The sequence below is a fragment of the Primulina huaijiensis genome, chromosome 17, assembly GCF_012295235.1.
Source record: "Primulina huaijiensis isolate GDHJ02 chromosome 17, ASM1229523v2, whole genome shotgun sequence".
In the NCBI taxonomy this organism is placed as follows: domain Eukaryota; kingdom Viridiplantae; phylum Streptophyta; class Magnoliopsida; order Lamiales; family Gesneriaceae; genus Primulina; species Primulina huaijiensis.
In genome coordinates, this window is record NC_133322.1 from 1,618,920 (window position 1) to 1,639,198 (window position 20,279).

Sequence of the window (20,279 nt, forward strand, 5' to 3'; positions counted from 1 at the left end):
TAGTTTTTTATGTTGTCAAATATCAGTTTTATTCTGCTACCTTTGATTTTTTTGCAATTTTCGTATTTTTTATCAAGAGTATTGATGTGACACTACATACGACAACAACACGTCTGTATTATATATGTGTCGCATCAATTTCTTGTCAGAAAAAAGACTAAAATTACAACAACAAAAAAAGATAGGGGGATAAAACTGAATTTTTACAACATAAAATACCAAAATCGCAAAGAAACAAACATATAAAACAAAAAATAATAATTTTCTCTTATTTGTATAAATAAAACCAATTTACAGTTAAGAAAAGTGAAGTCTCCTTCTTTCTTTGACATTGTTGGTGTCTTGTAACAAAAAAATTTTGGGTGTGCATTTGAACCAATACTATCTTTTGGGCACCTTTACATTATGAGCCCTAAGCAAAATATTGATTCATGAGATTCACCACTTGTACGAGGTTTTGTTCATACTATTCATATATGTATTGTTCTTATCCACTCAATACATGTTATATGTGCTGAGTTGATAAATTATACACATTCATTCAACCATGATGTATGGATGAATGGTCATGATTCATCACTGATCATACGTGTCATGAGCTGAGTAAATAAAGACACTACTTATATGAGTAATATCTACCAAGCCAGAGACGAGGCTAACTACAGTATTGGGGTACTTTGGGTTGGGGAGAATGATTTTTTTTTAATGATAAAAAAAGCAATTAATTAGCAAAAAAATATAGACATAATAAACATTGATATGTATGAATAAAATAACGTTGATGTAAAAAAAGGAAATGTACTTGTTTTCATCTAAAAATTAAAGTTCAATAACCAAGATGATACTTGGGAGTTTGATGCTCAGTAACATTGTATTAATAATAAATTTGTACTCTCCAAAATTTAGGTTTATTCTATATATCTTAAGTACTTTAATAAGGGAAATTTGCATTCTTAGGTCATGTATGTTTATCTTTTTGTAATTTTGATTTTCTGTATTGTCAAATTCCAGTTTTAATATGTATATATCTTTGTTTTTTTTTTTTTTGGGCAATTTTGGTTCTTCTTTCGACGTAATGTTGATGTGGTACTAATGCGACATTTATGTATGTAATTCCACATCATTATTTTCGATGAAAAATGATTAAAATTACTAAAATCAAAACATACATGAGTAATATTGAAATTTGATAGTATAGACGACTGAAATCGCAAATATGTCCGATGACTAAAATTACAATTATTATTTTTTAATTTATACCAAATAATATTACATGCACAAACATTAAACAACAAGGATGTATGTTTGTGTGTATATATAGATATATAGTGGTTGAATGTGAACAACCATATTTATTACAAGTAATGGGTTAAAGGCATGCAGTTAATTAGAAATGTTAAATTGTTGACGAAATGATTCTCAAAATGTGCCCCCCGACCTTTCAACTGGGGAGCATCAGCATTTGCATGGGAGCTAGTCTCCCTTATTCTCAAAATCATGTCTTTTTGCCACTCGGAGCCGTCGCTATTTGCATGCCAACCACGTATCCACTCTCACAATTTTCTTTTTTTCAAATGCAATCAAATTTATGCACCAAAAAAAAAAAAAAATTTGTTATGGACCATTAATTCAACCATGGCCACTCGAATTCAATCATCCCAAATTACTTGTGAAATCCATTTAAAATCTTAAAGTTCTACATTTAATTATACATATATTTTACTAATATCTCCGTATGCAGTAAGAAAAACATGTAACTATTTTTTAAATAATTTAAAAAAAATAGAGGAGTTTGACTGTAAACTCGGGTATTACAATAATTTTGTAATATGTACTAAAAAACAAATAAGTCTTTAGGACAGAGAAAGGACTATTAATTATATTGTACTATTTAGTTAGAAAAGCTAATAAATAGGCATGCAACTGCCTCTTTTGCCTTGCTTGCCATCTCCGTTTTGCTATAGCTTTCCAAGAAATGGACATGGAGGCGACCGCACCTCAGTGCAGCGCTTCTACTGGCGTCGTTTCGGCTGTTGCATGCAATGATTCTGAGGTACGCGAGGAGAGCAAAAATTAATGCCTCCAAATAAATTAAGGAAAAATAAGTGATTTATTCATAATTGGATTCAACCAAAGAATTAATTATATCCGAAGCTCAAAATTAAATTGTGTTTTTTTTTAATAAAATAAAAAATGATTCCTCTACTCAAAACCAGTTGGGGTCTACCTACTAAACAAAATGCACAACATAATCATTTGGAATTTGCATTTTACTGCAGGTGCAATCATTTTTATTACTAATTGTTTTTTGTTATTTATCTATCTTTTCGTTTGTTAATTATTATTAATTAAGAAATGTACAACACAATCATATTGCAAAATCCAATCAATTCATATATATACTTTACCAAGATTTGGTATTTTAAAAAAATGNCCAACATAATCAAATGGAAGTTTTCCTTTGTCTTTTTTGTTTCTTAAAAGGTGGTGTGTAAATTGACAGCAATTATTTGTTGGAGCCGATTCAAGATTTACGAGATGCAAATTTGGAGTCGAGTAAGATTGGTTGGAGTAGTCAATGGGCTAAAAGTATATTGATCGATTACAAAAGTTATTTTTTTTTTAAAAATATTTAAAAATTAAGTGTTTTCTTTTTAAATTAGAATTCATGGTTTTTAGGCTTCTATTTCTATTTAAAAATAAAAACAAAACCGCGTTTTATTAATTTTCTAAACACCAAATTCGTTTATGTTTTTTTATAAAAAAAATAAAATAAAATCACTTTAAAAATCTGGTGTATTTAAGTAAATATTTTGAAATGATGCAGTTATAGATTATATTATTTCTGCAAATTTTCACTATCTCCAATATTTTTTTGTTTTGTTTTGTTTTGTTTTTTGGGTACCGACACTAATTTCATTTAGTACAATCTTGACTTTCTACCAACATTTTCCATTTTCCCCATATTGTGATTACCAAGAAATTAAATTGACTGCATGCATTAATACAGTTGGGATAATAGTTAATGAAATTCATATTTTTTAGATAAAGTTAAAATTGGACTCAAGTAGTGGCCTGTTGACTGCAATAATTTGGATTTCTCGAAAAGGACTTAAAAAGTACAAATTTAACTCGATGGAGTATAACTTGGATTCTTTTTGTTTTTTCCCTCACAGTTTTAAATCATGTTAAGTATAAAAATATATAATATAATGTTGATCGAATGATTTAATGGAAGCGCCTGAAGAAATAGAGAATTTTTGTTATATTATAAATTTGAAATTTTTGGTTCTTAAACTTTTCTCAAAATCTTTCAATCCAAACACATTCCAATCCAAACACATGGTAAGTATACTAACTCAATGTGTATAAATGGTTTTGTGATAATCACAAGTTTCATCTTTATTGAGCCTGAACGATTTGTTACACTCAGGAAACCAAAGATGGGACAACTGATATGTATGGCAACCCGGCAATGAAAGGGAGGACTGGTGGATGGAAAGCCGGAATGTTGTTGCTTGGTATCGATAAAAATTACATTGTTTTGATCATATATACGCAGTACTCGGGATTAGCATTTTTAGTATTATATTTTGTATTGTTGAACTAACTGGTTGCTTTGGATCGAATGCTTGTTCCTCAGTAAGCGAAGGACTTGCTGCACTCGCATTTACTGGTGTGGAAGTGAACATGGTTCTGTTTTTGAAATCGGTTTTGAGGCAGTCGAATGCGGATGCAGCCAAGAATTTTAGTACTTGGATGGGAACACTTAACTTGTGCACGCTGTTGGGTGCATTTCTCAGCGACTCATACTTGGGAAGATACTTGACTTGTGTTGTGTTTCAAGGCGTTCTAGTTGTTGTGAGTGACCTCTTGACTTGATAAATGTTCACGTTTTAGTACTTCCTCTGTTTCTTTTCCTTACTTGGTGTTTTAATTTCTGGTTATATAAATAAAGACGTTATCGTTTAAATTCAGGGCACAGGGAAGTAAACAAGGAGATAGGTTGATAATTGTTTTAGTATTGTATATAATTGCTTTTGTTGGTTTGCTAAAGATGCCTCAAATATGATTTTTAGTTTGTCAATACAACTACATATGATTGTTCCTACTTTGACATATCATATCATGCTTCAAGTTTCAACCACAAGGGTCTTTATAATCTGTGATCATGTGTTGAATGAATTTTTCTTTGTAATGCTGTTGCAGGGATTGGTGCTATTTTCTTTGTCAACTCAGATATTCTTGCTTGAACCAAAGGGTTGTGGGAAGATGGGAGACCCATGCAACCAACCGTCCCCAGAAAAAGTTGCGATTTTCTATGTATCTGCATATTTACTAGCTCTAGGAAGTGGGGCTATAGAACCAGCACTTGCAACCTTAGGTGCAGATCAATTTGACGAGGAAGACGCCCAAGAAAACAAGTCAAAAACCACGTTTTTTAGCTATTACTACGTTGCATTGAATCTTGGATCCTTGATTGCAGAGACAATATTGGCTTACATCCAAAATATAGGGGAATGGGTGTTGGCATTTTGGATATCAACCTCTTGTAGCTTTGTGGCACTGATTTTCTTGTTGAGTGGAACGTTAAGGTATAGACACACTAGGCCTTCTGGCAACCCCGTATCAAGATTCTTTCAGGTGGTGGTTGCTTTTGTGAGAAAATTGAAAGTAGATTTACCATCACGTGGAGATGAGCTATATGGAGTTCGTGACATCAACAAAAAGGGCGATGGTAGTCGAAGAATATCACATACCTACGATTTTAAGTAAGTTAATTTAAATCATAAATCCCACTTGTCACCTGCTGCGGATGATGCCACCACTGAAAATCTTTGTCTATGCTATTTCTAGTCATATATGTGTACTGTTGATCCACAATTCACGAGCATGACCCACAAGGTACTAACGTGGGATCTACGAGTTTAACAATAGCCAATGCACGTATTCCCTTGTGGTTACACCCACGTATACACCTGAAGTGACTCCAACCAGTCTCTGAGTTCTTCATATAGCTCTGCGTTAAACTTAACGATTGGCCGAAGTCTAAACCTCATGAAACAACTGCTTTGCCCCATTGATGCTAATGAAAGTATGCTGCTTCTTATGTCGACAGGTACCTTGACAAGGCAGCTGTTATAACTCCATCAGACAAGATCTTGCTGCAAAGTAAAGGCCAAGCTCCCAATCCATGGCATCTTTGCACCGTGACACAAGTTGAGGAAGTAAAATGCGTCCTAAGGCTTCTCCCAATATGGTTCTGCACCATCGTAGCATCAATAGTATTTGTACAAGTCCTCTCTCTTTTCGTCGAGCAAGGGACAGCAATGAACACACAGATCTTCAATTTCCACATTGCCCCAGCCAGTATGACAGCTTTTGACATCATAAGCACATCGACTTTCATACTCTGTTACGAGAAGGTCATTGTACCATTATACATCAAGATGACAAAGAAAGAGCCCAACCCTCCGAGCGAGCTGCAAAGAATTGGTATAGGAATGATAATCTCAATCATAGCCGTGATATTTTCTGGCCTCGTAGAGCAATATAGACTGAAATACGCTAACGAAGGAGACACGAGTTCTTTGAGCATCTTCTGGCAGATTCCACAGTATGTGCTCGTGGGAGTTTCTGAAGCATTCATTTACGTTGCAGAATGGGAATTCTTTGCATCTCAAATACCGGACGGGCTGAAGAGCTTAGGACTTGGCTTATCCATGGCATCTCCAGCTTTAGGTAGTTTCTTGTGCAGCATAATAGTGACTTTAGTGATGAAGATCACATCAAAGAATGGGAAACCGGGTTGGATACCTACGAATCTGAACGAAGGCCATATGGATCGGTTCTTTTTCTTGTCAGCAGCTTTGATAGCCTTAGATCTTGTGCTGTTCGTCGCATGTGCCAACCGGTTTAAGTGTATCATACACGAGAAACGAGAGGAAGCAAAGGAATTAACAACAGCTCTACCTTGATTTCTAGTTTAAACTACAGAAAATGCAGGGATCCTGAAATAAAAAAAGTCATCGTTCTTTTCCATCAGTCATTTGAACAAACGCAACAATTTAAATAGCTGATGTAAAGTAACATTTCATTTTCTTCTGGTTATAGCCAAGAGACTGCTTTAGCAGATACTAAGATTACAGACAGTACTGTAAGGCCCATGAATTCAAAGGCGAAATTTCCGCAGTTCATTTATTTCCGGGCTGCTTGTTTAAAAGAATCTTGTAATTCTTGGAGTGGACACATCAGTCAAAACTAGTGAATCATTGAATTCTATAACTGCATTAATCTCCGAATGTTACAGAGCAAGAAACAAGAGACACTTCCAACTGAGATGAATCTCTCAACGAGAAGCAAAATATATATATATTTGTATTATATATATTCAAAAAGATCCTTGGTTTTTGGCGTAGATATTTATTTTTTTCTTTAATGGAAAAAAATTATTTCTTTATGTGCATGTATACTCCATATTTATTAGTTTTTAATAATTAATAATAAATAATAAATAATAATAATAATAATAATAATAATAATAATAATAATAAATAAATAAATAAATAAATATATGTGTGGTAATTTCGAGAAAAATCTGGAACCCCGAGGGGACCCATCGGGAGAAGAAAGAAAGAACCGATTCCAACTTCCACCGCAATTCTGCACCAGTCCCATGCCTCTCACACATCACAGTCACAGACTCCCTGTTTGTCTCCACCACCGCCAATCTTCCACCCATTTCTCCTCCACTGCCGCTGCTAAAAAGCTCGTTCCATTTCTCAACATGTTCACGTCATCCCAGCAAATCCCCGCTGCTACATCACCGTTACAGGACAGCAACGAAAAACAAGAGCAAGTTACCCAAGTTTTGAAATACCATAATCAAACGAAGCATTCCTTCAACAACTATGCACGTGGCCCTCACGGTCTCGACTGGGCTAACCAGCCTAATCCCTTCTGCCGCTACCTTTCCGCTGATCTTCTACCCCTGCTGCACCCCCGTGAGAATGAGGTGAATTCCCCTTCCTATTTGACTATATTTAATTCTTTACCGAAGCCGGGGCCTATCTCGAAATCTTCCATGTCTAAGTTTTTCTATAATTCCCTAGCATTATCTGCGTAGAAAACGACTGGATTCTCAACCTGGTCGCTACGCGTGAATCCTAGCAGCGGGAATTTACATCCTACGGAGGCTTATATCATTTCGCGTCCCGTCAATGCTTTATCTGATCACTCTTTCGTCCCGCATTACGCGCCAAAAGAACATGCTTTGGAATTTAGAGTTCAAATCCAATCTTATTTTTTCGCGGGTTTTTTCCCGAAAACTCTTGTTGATCGGGTTCTCGTCTATTTTTTGGCTGGAGGCTTGTAAGTTTGGAGATAGGGCGTTTAGGTATTGTAATCACGATGTTGGGCATGCCGCAGCTGCAGTTTCTATGGCGGCAGCTGGGCTTGGGTGGGATGCAAGGATTTTAGACGGGTTAGGCTGTGAAGAATTGAAGATGTTGATGGGGCTAACAAATTTTGCCGATTTTAGTATTCCCAGCAGGCCCATCAGAGGGAAGATGCCAGCTATTGAGTTCGAGCACCCTGATTGCATTCTGTTGGTTTTTCCCAGCGGTAGAGGTGAGTTCGAGGTGGATTATGAGAAGTTGAGCATTGCCTTGTCTAGATTTGCGAATCTCGAGTGGAAAGGGAAGCCGAATGCTCTTAATAAAGAGCACTTGTTTTGGGACATTATTTATAGAACCGCCAAGGCCACAGAGAAGGCATTAATTACCTGTAAAGGACTGGTTTCCGAGCCTTTCAGGAGGAGTAGGACAATTAGCGAGAACTCATATGAAGGGTTTAGCTTAATTGAGGTTGCGAGGAAGCGGAGAAGTGCGGTTGATATGGATGGTGTTACTTCCATGGCAAGAGAAACATTCTATCAGATTTTGTTACATTGCATGCCTTCAGGTTTGGGAGAAAGTGGATTGAAGCAAAGAAAGCAGCTAGCATTGCCATTTCGAGTACTTCCTTGGGATTCTGAGGTTCATGCTGTTTTGTTTGTCCACAGGGTTGTGGGCTTGCCTAATGGTTTGTACTTCTTGGTGAGGAATGAGGACCACTTGGACGAGCTTAGGAAGGTTACAAGATCAGAATTTTCGTGGGCGAAGCCAGATGGCTGCCCCAATGATCTTCCTCTTTATGAACTCGTACAAGGTGATTGTCGGGAACTTTCAAGGAGACTTTTGTGCCACCAGGTATGCATGTCTTGATTTTTGTTATCAATGTCTCATATAAATTTGCTTTTACTAGTTTTTGGATTGTACCTTAATCTATCTTATATCCTTCTTTATTGCCATTTCTTCAAAGAGCGGTCTAATATGATTCTCATTTTTCATTAGATCAATCAGCATTTTATCGTTTTTTGTGCAGTCATGTTTTTCATCATTTCTCATATCCATGTTTTGGCCTCGAAACCAATAATTCTCTTTATTTGAGGAGCAGTTTATGAGACCTAGTTGACCGAACATTTGTTGACATCGGAAAACGAGCTTATTAAAATTAATGTAGGAGGTAATTTTTAATAATAAATGACGAGTGTATCTGTAATCTTCAAGATTCATATTGCAACTTTTATTTATCTCCATGCTCTTCACTGATGGTGGCCGTATATGATCACTTGTACATTGAATATTGGAATTGTAAATGTACATTTTCTGATTGAACTAAAATCAAACTCCACTTGTGTGGCATTTTGTGCTGCATATGTACATGGCTGTTTTATCAGTGCGGTGACCTGAAACTATTATGGCATTACTCTTCCTCGTAGTCCAATTGGTCCCTCCAAATTTTTAGTTATGAGAAAGATGACTGAATCTGTCCTCCGTGTCTTTTAGAAATTGCTGAAAAGTATCTGTAAGGTATAGATTTGATGTATACCATTGGTACATTGTATATGTGTTGTTTTCAAATTTTCATCTGAAAGATCTAGAAATTGTGCATAGGACATAGCTAGTGATGGCTGCTTCAGCCTGGGTATGGTGGCTCGTTTTGAATCCAATCTACATGATAATGGGGCTTGGATGTATCTACGGGTTTTCTGGGAAACTGGAGTGCTTGGTCAAGTTCGGTATATTGAAGCACATGCAGTGGGTGTTTCTGCTACTGGTATAGGTTGCTTCTTTGATGATCCTGGTATGCAGTCCTCTTCTTAGTATCACCTTCAAATTTCACATCTTTCTGGACCCGGATGTTTTTTTTTTTTATATGTTTTTATCTGCAGTATTTGTTTCCAATTTAAGATGATAGCACTAAGAAGTCGATATGACTTTTTCTTTGGTTTCAAGTACCTTTTATTTGGCCTCGACTAATTAAAGCTTAAATGAAGAACTAAAGATGTGTAGGCAGGATGTCTGACATCAATGCTTACAGAAAATAAATCCAAACAGGATTTAGGCAGTATTGAGGTAAATCCGTGCATTTCGGATGAAAACTGTATGGTTGCGTGCGCCATCATTCATCCCATTAGTGTTCTTCAGGGAATAATCCCTCCAAATTTTGTTATTATTATAAGCATGAGTATTCTATTTCTGGCATGGGGGAAAAGTTGTTACACCTGAGAAAGTATCCATTGTAAAAGCAATAGCTTATTATGACAATTGAGAAAAGTATCCATAGTGAAAGCAATAGCTTAAAAAGGATTATTTTGGACTTGGATCACATTGATGAGTAAATCATTGACACTGCAGTAAATATGAAAATTGAGGAGCTTAAAATATTAGAACATTCATTCTGGTCTGACACCCCTGCCTTCTCATAAACAGTTAGAACATATGACTCTGGGTTTTGTTTTAGTAGCATGAACAAGCAATATGTTACCACTCGCCAATATTTTCTGCCCGAAGTGGATAAGTTATTAATTAAATATTAACCGAATTAATCGTTCAAGGTTCTCAATATTGATAATTTTTTTCTCATTAAGACACTGGTATAATTTTCAGGTTTAGATATTCTCACCTATGCTCATTTCATTTTCTTAAAATATTTAATTTAATACACTTTTCTTAAGTATTGCAGCCTGAATGAACTAATTTAATTGAAACAATAGTTGTCCCAAGTTTTCCAGATCAAGAGTCTCTGTACTATTTATTCTTTTATTTATATTGCTAAAAGGCAGGTTGATAATCGCTGCATCTGCCTGAAACATACCACCGAATTCAAGGAAAATAAATTGATGGCCATACTTGATTGAGGTCATCAGGAAGTTCTTCCTCATTTTCCACAAAGGAGTGACTAATTTCTGTTTGTTTAGGGTCTGTATCCATGACAAAACCATTGCTTTCACCTTCAATAAAGAGTTGCCCTTGCTGTTTCTCAATATCATCTTTCCTGTTTTCAAGCATTTTTATCTTCTCATCAGCCAACAAAAGCAGACCATTCAACTGTCTTTCATCAAGTTCATCAATGCTAGCACCATTCATCACTTGATTCATAAGGATTTCCATTTCCTTTTCTTCGTTCTCTTTCCGAAGTTTCATTAATTTATTAGTCTCCTCATCCACTCTCCGCTTTAAGAAATTTTCATGCAAGACCATTTTCTTGAGTCTTTCCTGTTTGGGAAACCTCAAGAACCTTGAAAGTCCTTGTTGAACTTCACCCTCGGATGACCACGTGATTAAATTTCCATCTGAAGGATTCAGAATGATTATACAGATGTATACTCCGCACAGTATTGATAGTTCTTTGGCTTTTTTGAACAAACTATCAACCCTTTTTTTGAAAGTGGATGCTCTCTCATTCTCATCGGATATTTTTTCATATCTGGTTCTCTTCCTCGGCATTTTTGTGTTGGTGTTTTTTACTGGCACAAACTGCTGGTATTTATAGGAGCAGACACAGAAAATTGGGTTAATTAGGTCATGACCAAAGTTAATTTGGTGAAGCAATATTAGTTGACCAAGATGGTACGAATTTGGGTTGGATGGTCCAAGATTTATCTATATTGCGAGGTGACTCATGATGTATTTACATTTTGAAAATTGCATTTAGAAATATTGATAATATATTTGTTCAATATGAAAATTTGCATCAGGAATCAAAAGTGAATGTTTGCTGTCAGATTCGAAATAGCATACATATAGTGTGATATATGTTATATATCGACTATCATTATATGGTAAGATGACTTTGCACGTTTTAAATACACATGGTGAGACTATTGCACATTTGAAATTATTTTATATGGTAATACAACTAATATGCTTACTATTTTTCATTGAGTACGGATAAATGAAAGCCAAATGTCGGTTTCTAGCCCTCCATAATTTACTTACATGGAATGATGAATGATTTTTAGAGTTGTCATTGAAACTGGATTAGAACTTTAGATTTTTTTATGTTGTAAAAGCAAATGAGACAAGGTTTTGTTGTTAATAATTCTTCTTGCCCTTTCCTATAAAAAGACAATGATAAAATAAAAATGAAAATGAAAACAATGGTGATATGCAAAAATTAGCTGAGAGTGACAGAGTTATTATCTTTGATTATCTAATCAAAAGGTCAAATATTGCTTATAAGAATGAATTCTAATTCATACAAGGCATTGGAATAAAACTAATTAAACAATCTCCTTTGTTTCAAATTTAATGCCATTTCTTTCGGTCTGGTTTAGTTATTGATATTTGACCATACATACTAGTTGGTGGAGCCCAGGGCAAATGGTAAACCTTAGTGTTGATGTAGTGATCTGCTTAGCCCTTGTTAACTTCAAGATAATCATCGCATTGCTAGGAACATCTTTTCATGGATTTACACATTTCATTACCAATAATGTTCATGTAATTGGCCGATACTGGCACCTCATCCCACAAATGTGGAATGTCTTGGTAACTAGTTAAATTTCCCTAGTCACTTCCAATTCTGGTCCCTTCATTGTTTGTGTAAAACTAGCATTCTTGAAATTGTTGTCCCTATCCCCCTTGGTTCATGGTTGTTCTTGTTATCCTGAATTTTGTATTTTGCAGAAATTGCCTACATTTTGTTTGATGAGTATTGTACTTTTTAGGAGTAAAGGCTCGATGCTCTTATAAATTTACTTCTACCTGTAATTTGTTGTACTGGTTTTTATTAAGATACTTCAAACTGAAATTTGTTGCACTGGTTTTCATTTACCTATTTTCGTGCTTATTTTCACTATAGTTGACATCACGAAGATCATTTAATATTTGTTGTCATTTTATCAATCATTTCTGAAATAATTATTCAATATCATACACGAGCCAGTCTTGGTGGTGATTACCTGGTAATGTGATTGCTAATGTTTGAATATGGAGTTCATAATGTAATCCCTTGTTTTGGGATCATACTCATTCTGGAACAGCAATCTTTTAAGCTTTTCGTGCTATCAGAACTTCAGGATCTTTACAACTTTTCTTCCTTGAGATCTTCAAAATTAGCAATTCAACTTCTCTAATTTGTTATTAATTTTGAATCGGGTTGTGTTGTTGGGATTGAGCAGTACAGTACCATGATATTTTTCACTTATATGTACCACTGATTTTATGTCTGCTATAAAACATGCCAAATTTGTTGGTATTGTATCAGATTTCAATTACGAGTCTTTACCATCATTCTTGATTATCATATATGGTTGCAAGAATCCTTAAATCATCAACTTTCTATGCATTACTAATTTCTTGATTTACTAGGAAAGAAAGAACAAAATAAATGCAATCTTGCTGATATAATTTTTTTTGTGAGTTTCTGCAATTTCTGCTTCCAATCGTGAGCAGTTTATTTCCAGTTCTAACTCGTTGTGAATTGTTGACAGTGCATGAGATTCTTGGATTAAAGGGATTGAAGTATCAAAGTCTTTATCATTTTACAATTGGGAGCCCTGTGCTTGATAAGCGTATCATGAGCTTAATTTCTGAAGAATAAACAATTGGAACCTCCTATAGGCAAGGTTCGGGCTCCATTTTCCGGTGATAACGAAAAAGCCTCCACCCTCCTCATTCAAAAAAGAAATATATGATTCAATTTGCAACTATTTTTGGCATTGTAGGATGTCCATGGGAAAATATATATCAAAGACACTTAATAGAACTTAAAAGTCGCACTTTGTATCTTTAACATTCAAACTTAGGTATATATACCAAAGTCGTTTTCGTTTTATTCGAAACTAAAGTTCTAATTTCATAAAAAAAAAAAATTGTTTAGTTTGGATAAAACGAATTCGTTGTTGTATGTTACGATATAAATAAAAAATATATATAAGAAATTAAACAAATTCTTAGAATATTAATAATTTCTATTCAGATTTTTTAAAAAGATAATAATTTATATTTTGTACGTTCCAAAATATAAGTTTTATACTTTTACATCTCATTCTTACAGTTCTTAGCAAAAATTTGTGAGAGATGATTTTATGTGTCGTATTTTGTGAGATATATATATTATTTGGGTCATTCATGAAAAAGTATTACTTTTTATGTTGAGATTATTATTGTGAATATCGATAGGATTGATTTGTCTTACAAATAAAAATTTGTGAGATTGTCTCAGCAAGAGACTTACTCTTAGTTTTTATGTTATAATTATAAAATTAAATAATCGGTCAAATTTTTGAAGGGGGTATGGGCCAAACTGCAAATACTTAAAATTGGTTCCCATTTGTCAATTCACATATCGTTCTCTCACCATCTCGTCGCCCCGCCTCCGCCGCCGGTTGTCGGTGGAGAATTCTGTTAACCCTGTTGAGTGGGTTTGTCTATCATTTTTTAAGGGAAAAAAATCAGTTTACCCCTTTCTGAGGTTTAATTGATTAAGCGCTCTGAAAAGATGGACTCAATTATAAAAAAATATCAGCAGAAATTCAGAAAAGTCAAGGCCGAATTGAGCCGCTGGGATGAGCTTCAAACTCGTCTGACTTCACAATTTTCTAATGCCGCTTCCATTATTCAGAGGTTGCAGGTTCAATTCTTTCGCTCTAAATTTCTGTGCTCGAATCAACTTTCCTTGTATTAGGTGAATGCATCCAAGCAAATGATATTCTAATAAGCGTGTTACATGCATATAATTGAATTACACATGGTTTTTCATGTGTATATTAATGACGTGTTTTTATCAATGTACAAGTTTCATGCTAGTGCATGCATGTAACAGCTTATCGAAGACTGCTATTCTATCTTTGTACGGTTTGTATTAATTTGAAGTTTCCCATTTCAATTGTCTTTCTGGAACTTTAATGCTTAGGTAATTCAAGATCCAGGAAACTATGGAATCTTGAAATGCGTTGAGGGCATTGAAGATGCTGTGTTGGGGAAGCAAATGGAGTCACTGCAAAGCATCTTGCTCTCAATGAACACCACCTTGTAAGTATCGTTCAGGTGTTAGATTATGTTCATGTAACAGCATATTGAAGACTACTATTCATTTTTGTAAAGCTTTTGGGACACAAGCTGTTCGTTGCATACATTGACCTTTGTAATGTAAAAATAAGGACAGTTTTGTTTTTGTTTTCTTTTCTTTACTGGCAATTGAATTCAAGGGAAGAATTTCGTGGAGTTGTGTCATCGCTCGAGAAGATAGTTCATGATAGTCGGCAACTGGCAGGAGCGGGTTCTTCCCGGTCAACAGATAAGCAGCTGAGGCAACGGATCGGCATAAAACCAAGTCTTAAAGATTGTTTAGATGGACTTAGGCTTCTTGAAGATATGCATGAAGCAGAGTATGTGCGTCAGAAATTCTGCACATTTTTAATTTTTTATTGTTATTCAAATTAGTGGTTTTTGGATCGTACATTGCGAGTTTCAATTTTTTAATTAATTCTGTCCCATACTTCTAAGATATATAAGCGATGGGAGGGTGTGAACTGACTTTGTGCATTTGAGTTCTGTGGCATGGTATGTATTCACCTATATTCTACTCTCCTGCAGGTATCTTCTTAAACTATCTGTGGTATCTGCACTTCCGGCTCTTGCACTGAAACCCAGGTATATTGATTTTAGGATCCATAAGGTACCATCTGGCTCAAAAAATGTAATTTCAATTTGGAAGTAAGGTTGTTAAAACCTCGAGTTGAGCTTAGAAACATATTGCTTAAGTGTGGTTGTGATTTACTATCAAGCTTGAGCTTATATTGACTGCTTGAGTGTCTTAACAAGTCAAACTCGAACAAGTTTTGATAGCATGAAACTGGAGCTTCATTTGAGTTGGACTCAATTTAGTTCGATGTATTTCTCTATTCCTGTAGGCCATGCTCAAGTTGAGCTTTAAAAATCAGCAAACTATATGAAGTTGCCAAACCAAGCTCGAATAAGATATTAAGGGTGAATCTCAGTTCGGAATTTGAAATTGTTAGAGTCATTCTCACTTTTGTCATTTTAACATTTTGCTCTTTTCGATTTTCTAATGCTTGTTATTCTTACATATCAACTAGCTTATGCTAATTTATATTCATGCATTATTGCCCTTTTCCGATTCAGTGCAAGTGCTGATTTAGGAGCCCTTCAGCAACTCCTGGTTGATCAACCAAACATTCATCAAGAAGAAGGTGAATTCAAGTTGCCTGCGGAAATCCAATGGTGGAATGTACCATAATGTTCCTAACTTGAAATCCAATTTTAGTTAGCAGTTACATGATTCATGATATCATGAATTGCATCAGATGTTAAAGAAAACAAATGTTTTTAAACTTAAAGAAGACGAAAATAGCATACAAGGCGTCTCTACTTTGTGTTTTGTACACTCTATATGACATTGAAACAGTAGCAATTACGTTCAATGGAATATGTATGTGTTACAGGTTCTTCTGTGTCATAGTTTTTTTTAAAAAAAATGACTCGAGCGTACAAGTTTTCTCGTGAAAATGCTCAGAGGTTAACCTTTTCCTGAGTATATTGTTGTTAAGACTGTACAATAAATACTATGCGTTCATTGTTCTAACATCCCAAATTTTTCCTCCAGTCACCCTTATTTCTTTATTTTGTTCTCCAATTTCGCACAGTTTAACGATATCTTTAGGTGAACCGCGTACTGATATCGACACTTTGCTGTTTCAGGGCAATACATATACGACATCATATTTGCCGAAGAAATCTCTTGAGATGATCAATGACAGTGGTCTCTGCATATCGAAGGTGTCTTGATTATTCATGACCTTCAAAAGGTGGGATTTCTACCTAGTGAAACTTTGGAGGGCAAAAGGGTTTAATTAGTTATGATTCATTGCTGTTGAAAGATGGTCGTTTTGTAGATTTTTATGAAGTTTTGATGTCCTACTGTAAAGTGAGACTGCAGATTTTGAGACTTGGTGCATCAGAAGAAGAAAATTGGTGATCGAGTTGTGCAAAATCCAAATAAATCGAAAATCGGGGTGCACGATTTTTCGACAATTAAAACTTTTGTCTTGCACACGGTTTCATTTGAATGGATCTGATGCCGTACCAGCGTTCCTATTTCAAAGTACCTACCATGAATTATTGTGCATTAAAATGTACGTTTAATTTTAATATAAAATATCATATTATGTATACTAAATTTTTATTTGAACATTTCATTGAAAAAAAACAGAGAATTTCATTCAGCACTTTAATTCAAATAGAGTACATTGTTTTGTGTACCAAGAGAGAAATCCAGGATACAACTGTCTCCAAATTAACCAGATGTTTTCCTTTGTTTGCTCTATTAATTGGCTACATTTCGTATTCTGTTACATTTGATATTCTAAAATGTGTCATATTTTATTCAAATAAGTTTTGTTTGTACAAATTATTAAAAATTAAAGAACTAAAAATCATATATGAACAAAAAAAGTTAGTCATTGATAAATAAGGCTAATTTATACTGGAAATATAACTTCCCAGAAATATATATATATATTAAAATATAATCACCTCATATGGGAAAAAAGTGTTTTTATTCCACTGAAAAGATAATAAAATTTTGGAAATGAATTCCACAACAGTCAGGCCATGTCATGTATTACAAAAGTGGTACGTAGAGTGTGATAGGCATTCAAATTATGATTTATTGTCTATTTCTTAAAAATAAAAATAAAAATAATTTCACTTTTCGTGAAATCTTTTTGGATCTATAATATTTGACATTTACTTTTGTTAATTCTGTCATTGGTTGAATTAAATATCTAAGAGTTGTATATACGAATTTAAACAATCTTTTTTTTAACTAGTTTTTGGAGTCGAATCCCAAAATAACATTTTTCTTATCGAATTATCCCATTAGATAATTTTAATCAATTTATCAGTATTTGGCATTTTCTTACCATGTAATAGGCATAACATGAGCATGAGTTAGTGACTTACATCGACATGGACCCTTTGCTAATCCATTTAGCTACTTCGATTATCTAGAAATCATTAATCTTAGATAATAATTCCGAGGAAAAAACATAAATCTAAAAGGAATCCTTGTAGAGCGTATCGAAAACTAATTTCAAAATATAAAATCCATAAAATTAAACAAATAAAATAAAAATGAAAAAATATAGAAATAATATAATATATATTTTACAAAAAGCTAAATATTGTTTGTCGTCAACTCATGCGGATGGCGGCGAGGTAAGGAGGCCCATCACTTTTTATCGGATCTTCTTCCGGGAACAATGAACTGTCGTGATTCGGGTCTGGATCTGCTCAAACTCCGACATCCTACAGGGTATGGTAATCCCACCCGGGTGATCGAATCCGTATTCTTTCTCTGATTCTTTCAACAAATCACAGAATAAAGGGTGATTGAAATATACAACAGGCACCACAATCCTCTGAAAATCCCCATCTTTTTGGCCCACGTACACCGCCAGATGCCCTTTCGGAACGGGTGCGGGTTTTTCAAGAGCCGGGACTTGTTCAACCTGGGCGATACCTCGACCAGGATCAAGTTTCTTGGATGCTGTAGCTTTGGCTAATCTACTCCCGAGGCGATGTGTCCAGCTGATGAGCCTGGAGATGGGTTTTTTGACCCCGCAGGCTTCCTGACGGTCCACCCGGCCATGGTGGTGCCGGGAAACCTGCCGGAGAATTGCGACGACCCGGTGCTTGAACAAGAAACCTCGAGTTCTGCCCATGTCCTTTTCCCCCTTGTTTTCAAGAAAATAAGTTGAAACACGAAATGGAAAGAGAGTAAAACAAACGAATTCAGAGAGGTTCTTGGATTTGAGTTGAGATTTTGAGAATCCTCGGAGAAACGCTTGGGTATTATTAGCAGGATTTAATTGGCTCCGCAGCAGTTACCATGACACCAGAATTTTCCAACCATGGAAGTACCTCCAAGGCCAAGATTTTGTGGCGGTGGAAGAGATGGTTGCCGGCGGAGGAGGATGTAGGGAGAAGTACTCAAAATGGTGGAGGAAAACTGCAGGAGATTCGATAAAGGTGTGAGACATTTAAACGAGAGAGAGCAGTGAAAAAGTCAAACGGACCCAAACGATTCTTGAATTGCCGAAGGTATAAAGAAGTTTCTTCCATGAAAAATATCGACATGAATTAATTGGTTAGGACTAATATAATAAGGTTTCTTGTATTACATATTTCTAAAGAAAAGAATCTTATCCTTTTTTAATCTTTTTCGTTATCTTTTGATATTTATCTAATAAACTCTCGTGTTTAACATTAATCTAAAAATCAAATGAATCGAGATAAATCATACTAGACAAATCTTATCACTTATGCGTCAAATTTGAACAAGAAAATGTTGATAAGTTAATCAAATTCAAAGATCACTTAATTCGTGAAGACCTACTCTAGTAACTCGTTAGTCGATATCCATAGAGCATCTTAATGTCTACTTTATATGAATATTTGATAAAAACTTTGATATCGAATTTCATGTAGTCTCGACAATGAACACATACATTTTATTAATTTAATTTAATTTAATTAGTTCGTCCATATTGACATCAGACAAGCATTGCAATCGAACTCACTCTCATATAATGTTTACCATCGATCTTGTGTTCAACATCGGGACTGAATGGTCAACTTGAGAACTGCGATGTTACATGTACATCCATATTTGTACATCAATTTGTACAACACAAAAAATTCAATGCAAAAATTCAATTTATCAAAATCTCACTATATATTGAATATAAAATCTTACAATATAAAAATGAAATCTCGCGATATAATGTTGTAAATGTCGCCGTAACGATATATTGGTGATACATTTAACATTATTCTTATTTTATTATCCCAACCTCCAACCTGAGCCACATCTTTCCTACCCAAGCGTGTTTTTTCCACAAATAATAAAATAAATAATGCTCGAGTATATGTATAATTTTAAATGAGTTCATATATTTTAAAACTATATATATTTTATCCACATCTTGCATCTATTAATTTCTACACATCGCTCAAAAATAAACTTATAGCTCATTTAAAATCAAATTCTCAAGTTTGAGACGTGGTATTTTGTTTGAGACACGCATTGCCGATAGAGGGCTGGATGAACGATTACTTTTTTTTTAAAAAAAAACACAAAATAAATGTGTTTTCAATTTAATGTAAAATAAAATTCAATTTGATACTGATGAAATTTTCCCTATTTCATTTACGATTTTTTTTTAAAAAAAATAACGATTGTGAGAGAGATTATTATAGTTGAAAAGACTACGAAATTGAATCTGAATATTTAATGAGATAAAGTCAATGCGGGCGTGCGATCATGGGAAGATCGATCCAATGTCGTTCCGATGTCGTAACTTTTTTACAAAAATGACCACAATATTGGAGCCGTCCGATGTACAAATTGCACGAACATCCGTACACGATTGTACATACTACATAGTACTGGGTCCGACTTTGAGCTCTCTTTGACGAGGAAGAAGATAAAAAAAGTGGGCCCGATTTATTTTTGTCGTATTGGGCCAGAGACCCACATATACTTCAACATGTCAACCCAGTCGCCGATTTATTTGTCTTCACTTGTAATTTTGTAGTCCACAAATCAAAAGCCTTTATGGAGCAATGGGATTTCACATCCCACCGTTCTCTCTTTGAATCACTCGATTGGTTTACGTAAGATGATCGGATGATTAAATTTAGACATATAAATTTGTGGTTGAGTTTATGTTATATTGACAAGTAAAACACTCGATTTGTTTATATAAGATGATCAGATGATCATCTTACTGCAAAGTTAAAACCAAGAAAATCTATTCTCGATGGAACATAAAGTAATCTCTTCTCAAATTTAAGCATTTATCGATTTTTATTAAATTATTTGTACAAATTTTTAGTTATAACTCTTACGTGCATTTATATTTA

General features: G+C 34.6%; 3 protein-coding genes and 1 pseudogene across 5 annotated transcripts; 3 read left to right on the forward strand and 1 right to left on the reverse strand.

Annotated features, from left to right (window-relative positions):
• The first annotated feature begins 1,945 nt into the window (after window positions 1–1,945).
• LOC140963134 (protein NRT1/ PTR FAMILY 7.3-like) lies at window positions 1,946–6,135 on the forward strand. The gene is made up of 5 exons (XM_073422382.1): window positions 1,946–2,053; window positions 3,434–3,521; window positions 3,644–3,861; window positions 4,210–4,772; window positions 5,120–6,135. The coding sequence occupies exons 1-5, from the start codon at window positions 1,976–1,978 to the stop codon at window positions 5,976–5,978; spliced, it is 1,806 nt and encodes a 601-aa protein (XP_073278483.1). The 5' UTR covers window positions 1,946–1,975; the 3' UTR covers window positions 5,979–6,135.
• Window positions 6,136–6,622: 487 nt separating this feature from the next.
• Window positions 6,623–13,101, forward strand: LOC140962287 (uncharacterized; annotated as a pseudogene).
• A 544-nt stretch (window positions 13,102–13,645) lies between these two features.
• LOC140962311 (uncharacterized protein At5g43822) lies at window positions 13,646–16,454 on the forward strand. 3 transcript variants are annotated; one of them, XM_073421170.1, is made up of 6 exons: window positions 13,650–13,962; window positions 14,245–14,363; window positions 14,540–14,719; window positions 14,928–14,984; window positions 15,477–15,544; window positions 16,053–16,426. In XM_073421170.1, the coding sequence occupies exons 1-6, from the start codon at window positions 13,831–13,833 to the stop codon at window positions 16,094–16,096; spliced, it is 600 nt and encodes a 199-aa protein (XP_073277271.1). In that variant the 5' UTR covers window positions 13,650–13,830; the 3' UTR covers window positions 16,097–16,426. The 3 variants fall into 3 exon arrangements, with proteins under 3 accessions (XP_073277273.1, XP_073277272.1, XP_073277271.1); XM_073421172.1 differs by lacking the exon at window positions 14,540–14,719 and having other exon boundaries at window positions 13,646–13,962; window positions 16,053–16,454; XM_073421171.1 differs by lacking the exon at window positions 15,477–15,544 and having other exon boundaries at window positions 13,649–13,962; window positions 16,053–16,445.
• Window positions 16,455–17,397: 943 nt separating this feature from the next.
• LOC140963044 (auxin-responsive protein SAUR36-like) lies at window positions 17,398–18,490 on the reverse strand. The gene has a single exon (XM_073422257.1). It carries the CDS (start codon window positions 18,074–18,076, stop codon window positions 17,591–17,593), a length of 486 nt encoding a protein of 161 aa, XP_073278358.1. The 5' UTR covers window positions 18,077–18,490; the 3' UTR covers window positions 17,398–17,590.
• Window positions 18,491–20,279: the final 1,789 nt, after the last annotated feature.

Excerpts from the sequence above, each read along its gene's own strand:
- LOC140963134 (XM_073422382.1), top strand. The coding sequence starts at position 1,976 with ATGGACATGGAGGCGACCGCACCTCAGTGCAGCGCTTCTACTGGCGTC. Across the intron at positions 3,862-4,209 it reads TTCAAGGCGTTCTAGTTGTT|GGATTGGTGCTATTTTCTTT; the intron begins GTGAGTGACCTC and ends ATGCTGTTGCAG. Across the intron at positions 4,773-5,119 it reads TCACATACCTACGATTTTAA|GTACCTTGACAAGGCAGCTG; the intron begins GTAAGTTAATTT and ends TTATGTCGACAG.
- LOC140962311 (XM_073421170.1), top strand. The coding sequence starts at position 13,831 with ATGGACTCAATTATAAAAAAATATCAGCAGAAATTCAGAAAAGTCAAG. Across the intron at positions 13,963-14,244 it reads CCATTATTCAGAGGTTGCAG|GTAATTCAAGATCCAGGAAA; the intron begins GTTCAATTCTTT and ends TTTAATGCTTAG. Across the intron at positions 15,545-16,052 it reads AAACATTCATCAAGAAGAAG|GGCAATACATATACGACATC; the intron begins GTGAATTCAAGT and ends TTGCTGTTTCAG.
- LOC140963044 (XM_073422257.1), bottom strand. The coding sequence starts at position 18,076 with ATGGGCAGAACTCGAGGTTTCTTGTTCAAGCACCGGGTCGTCGCAATT.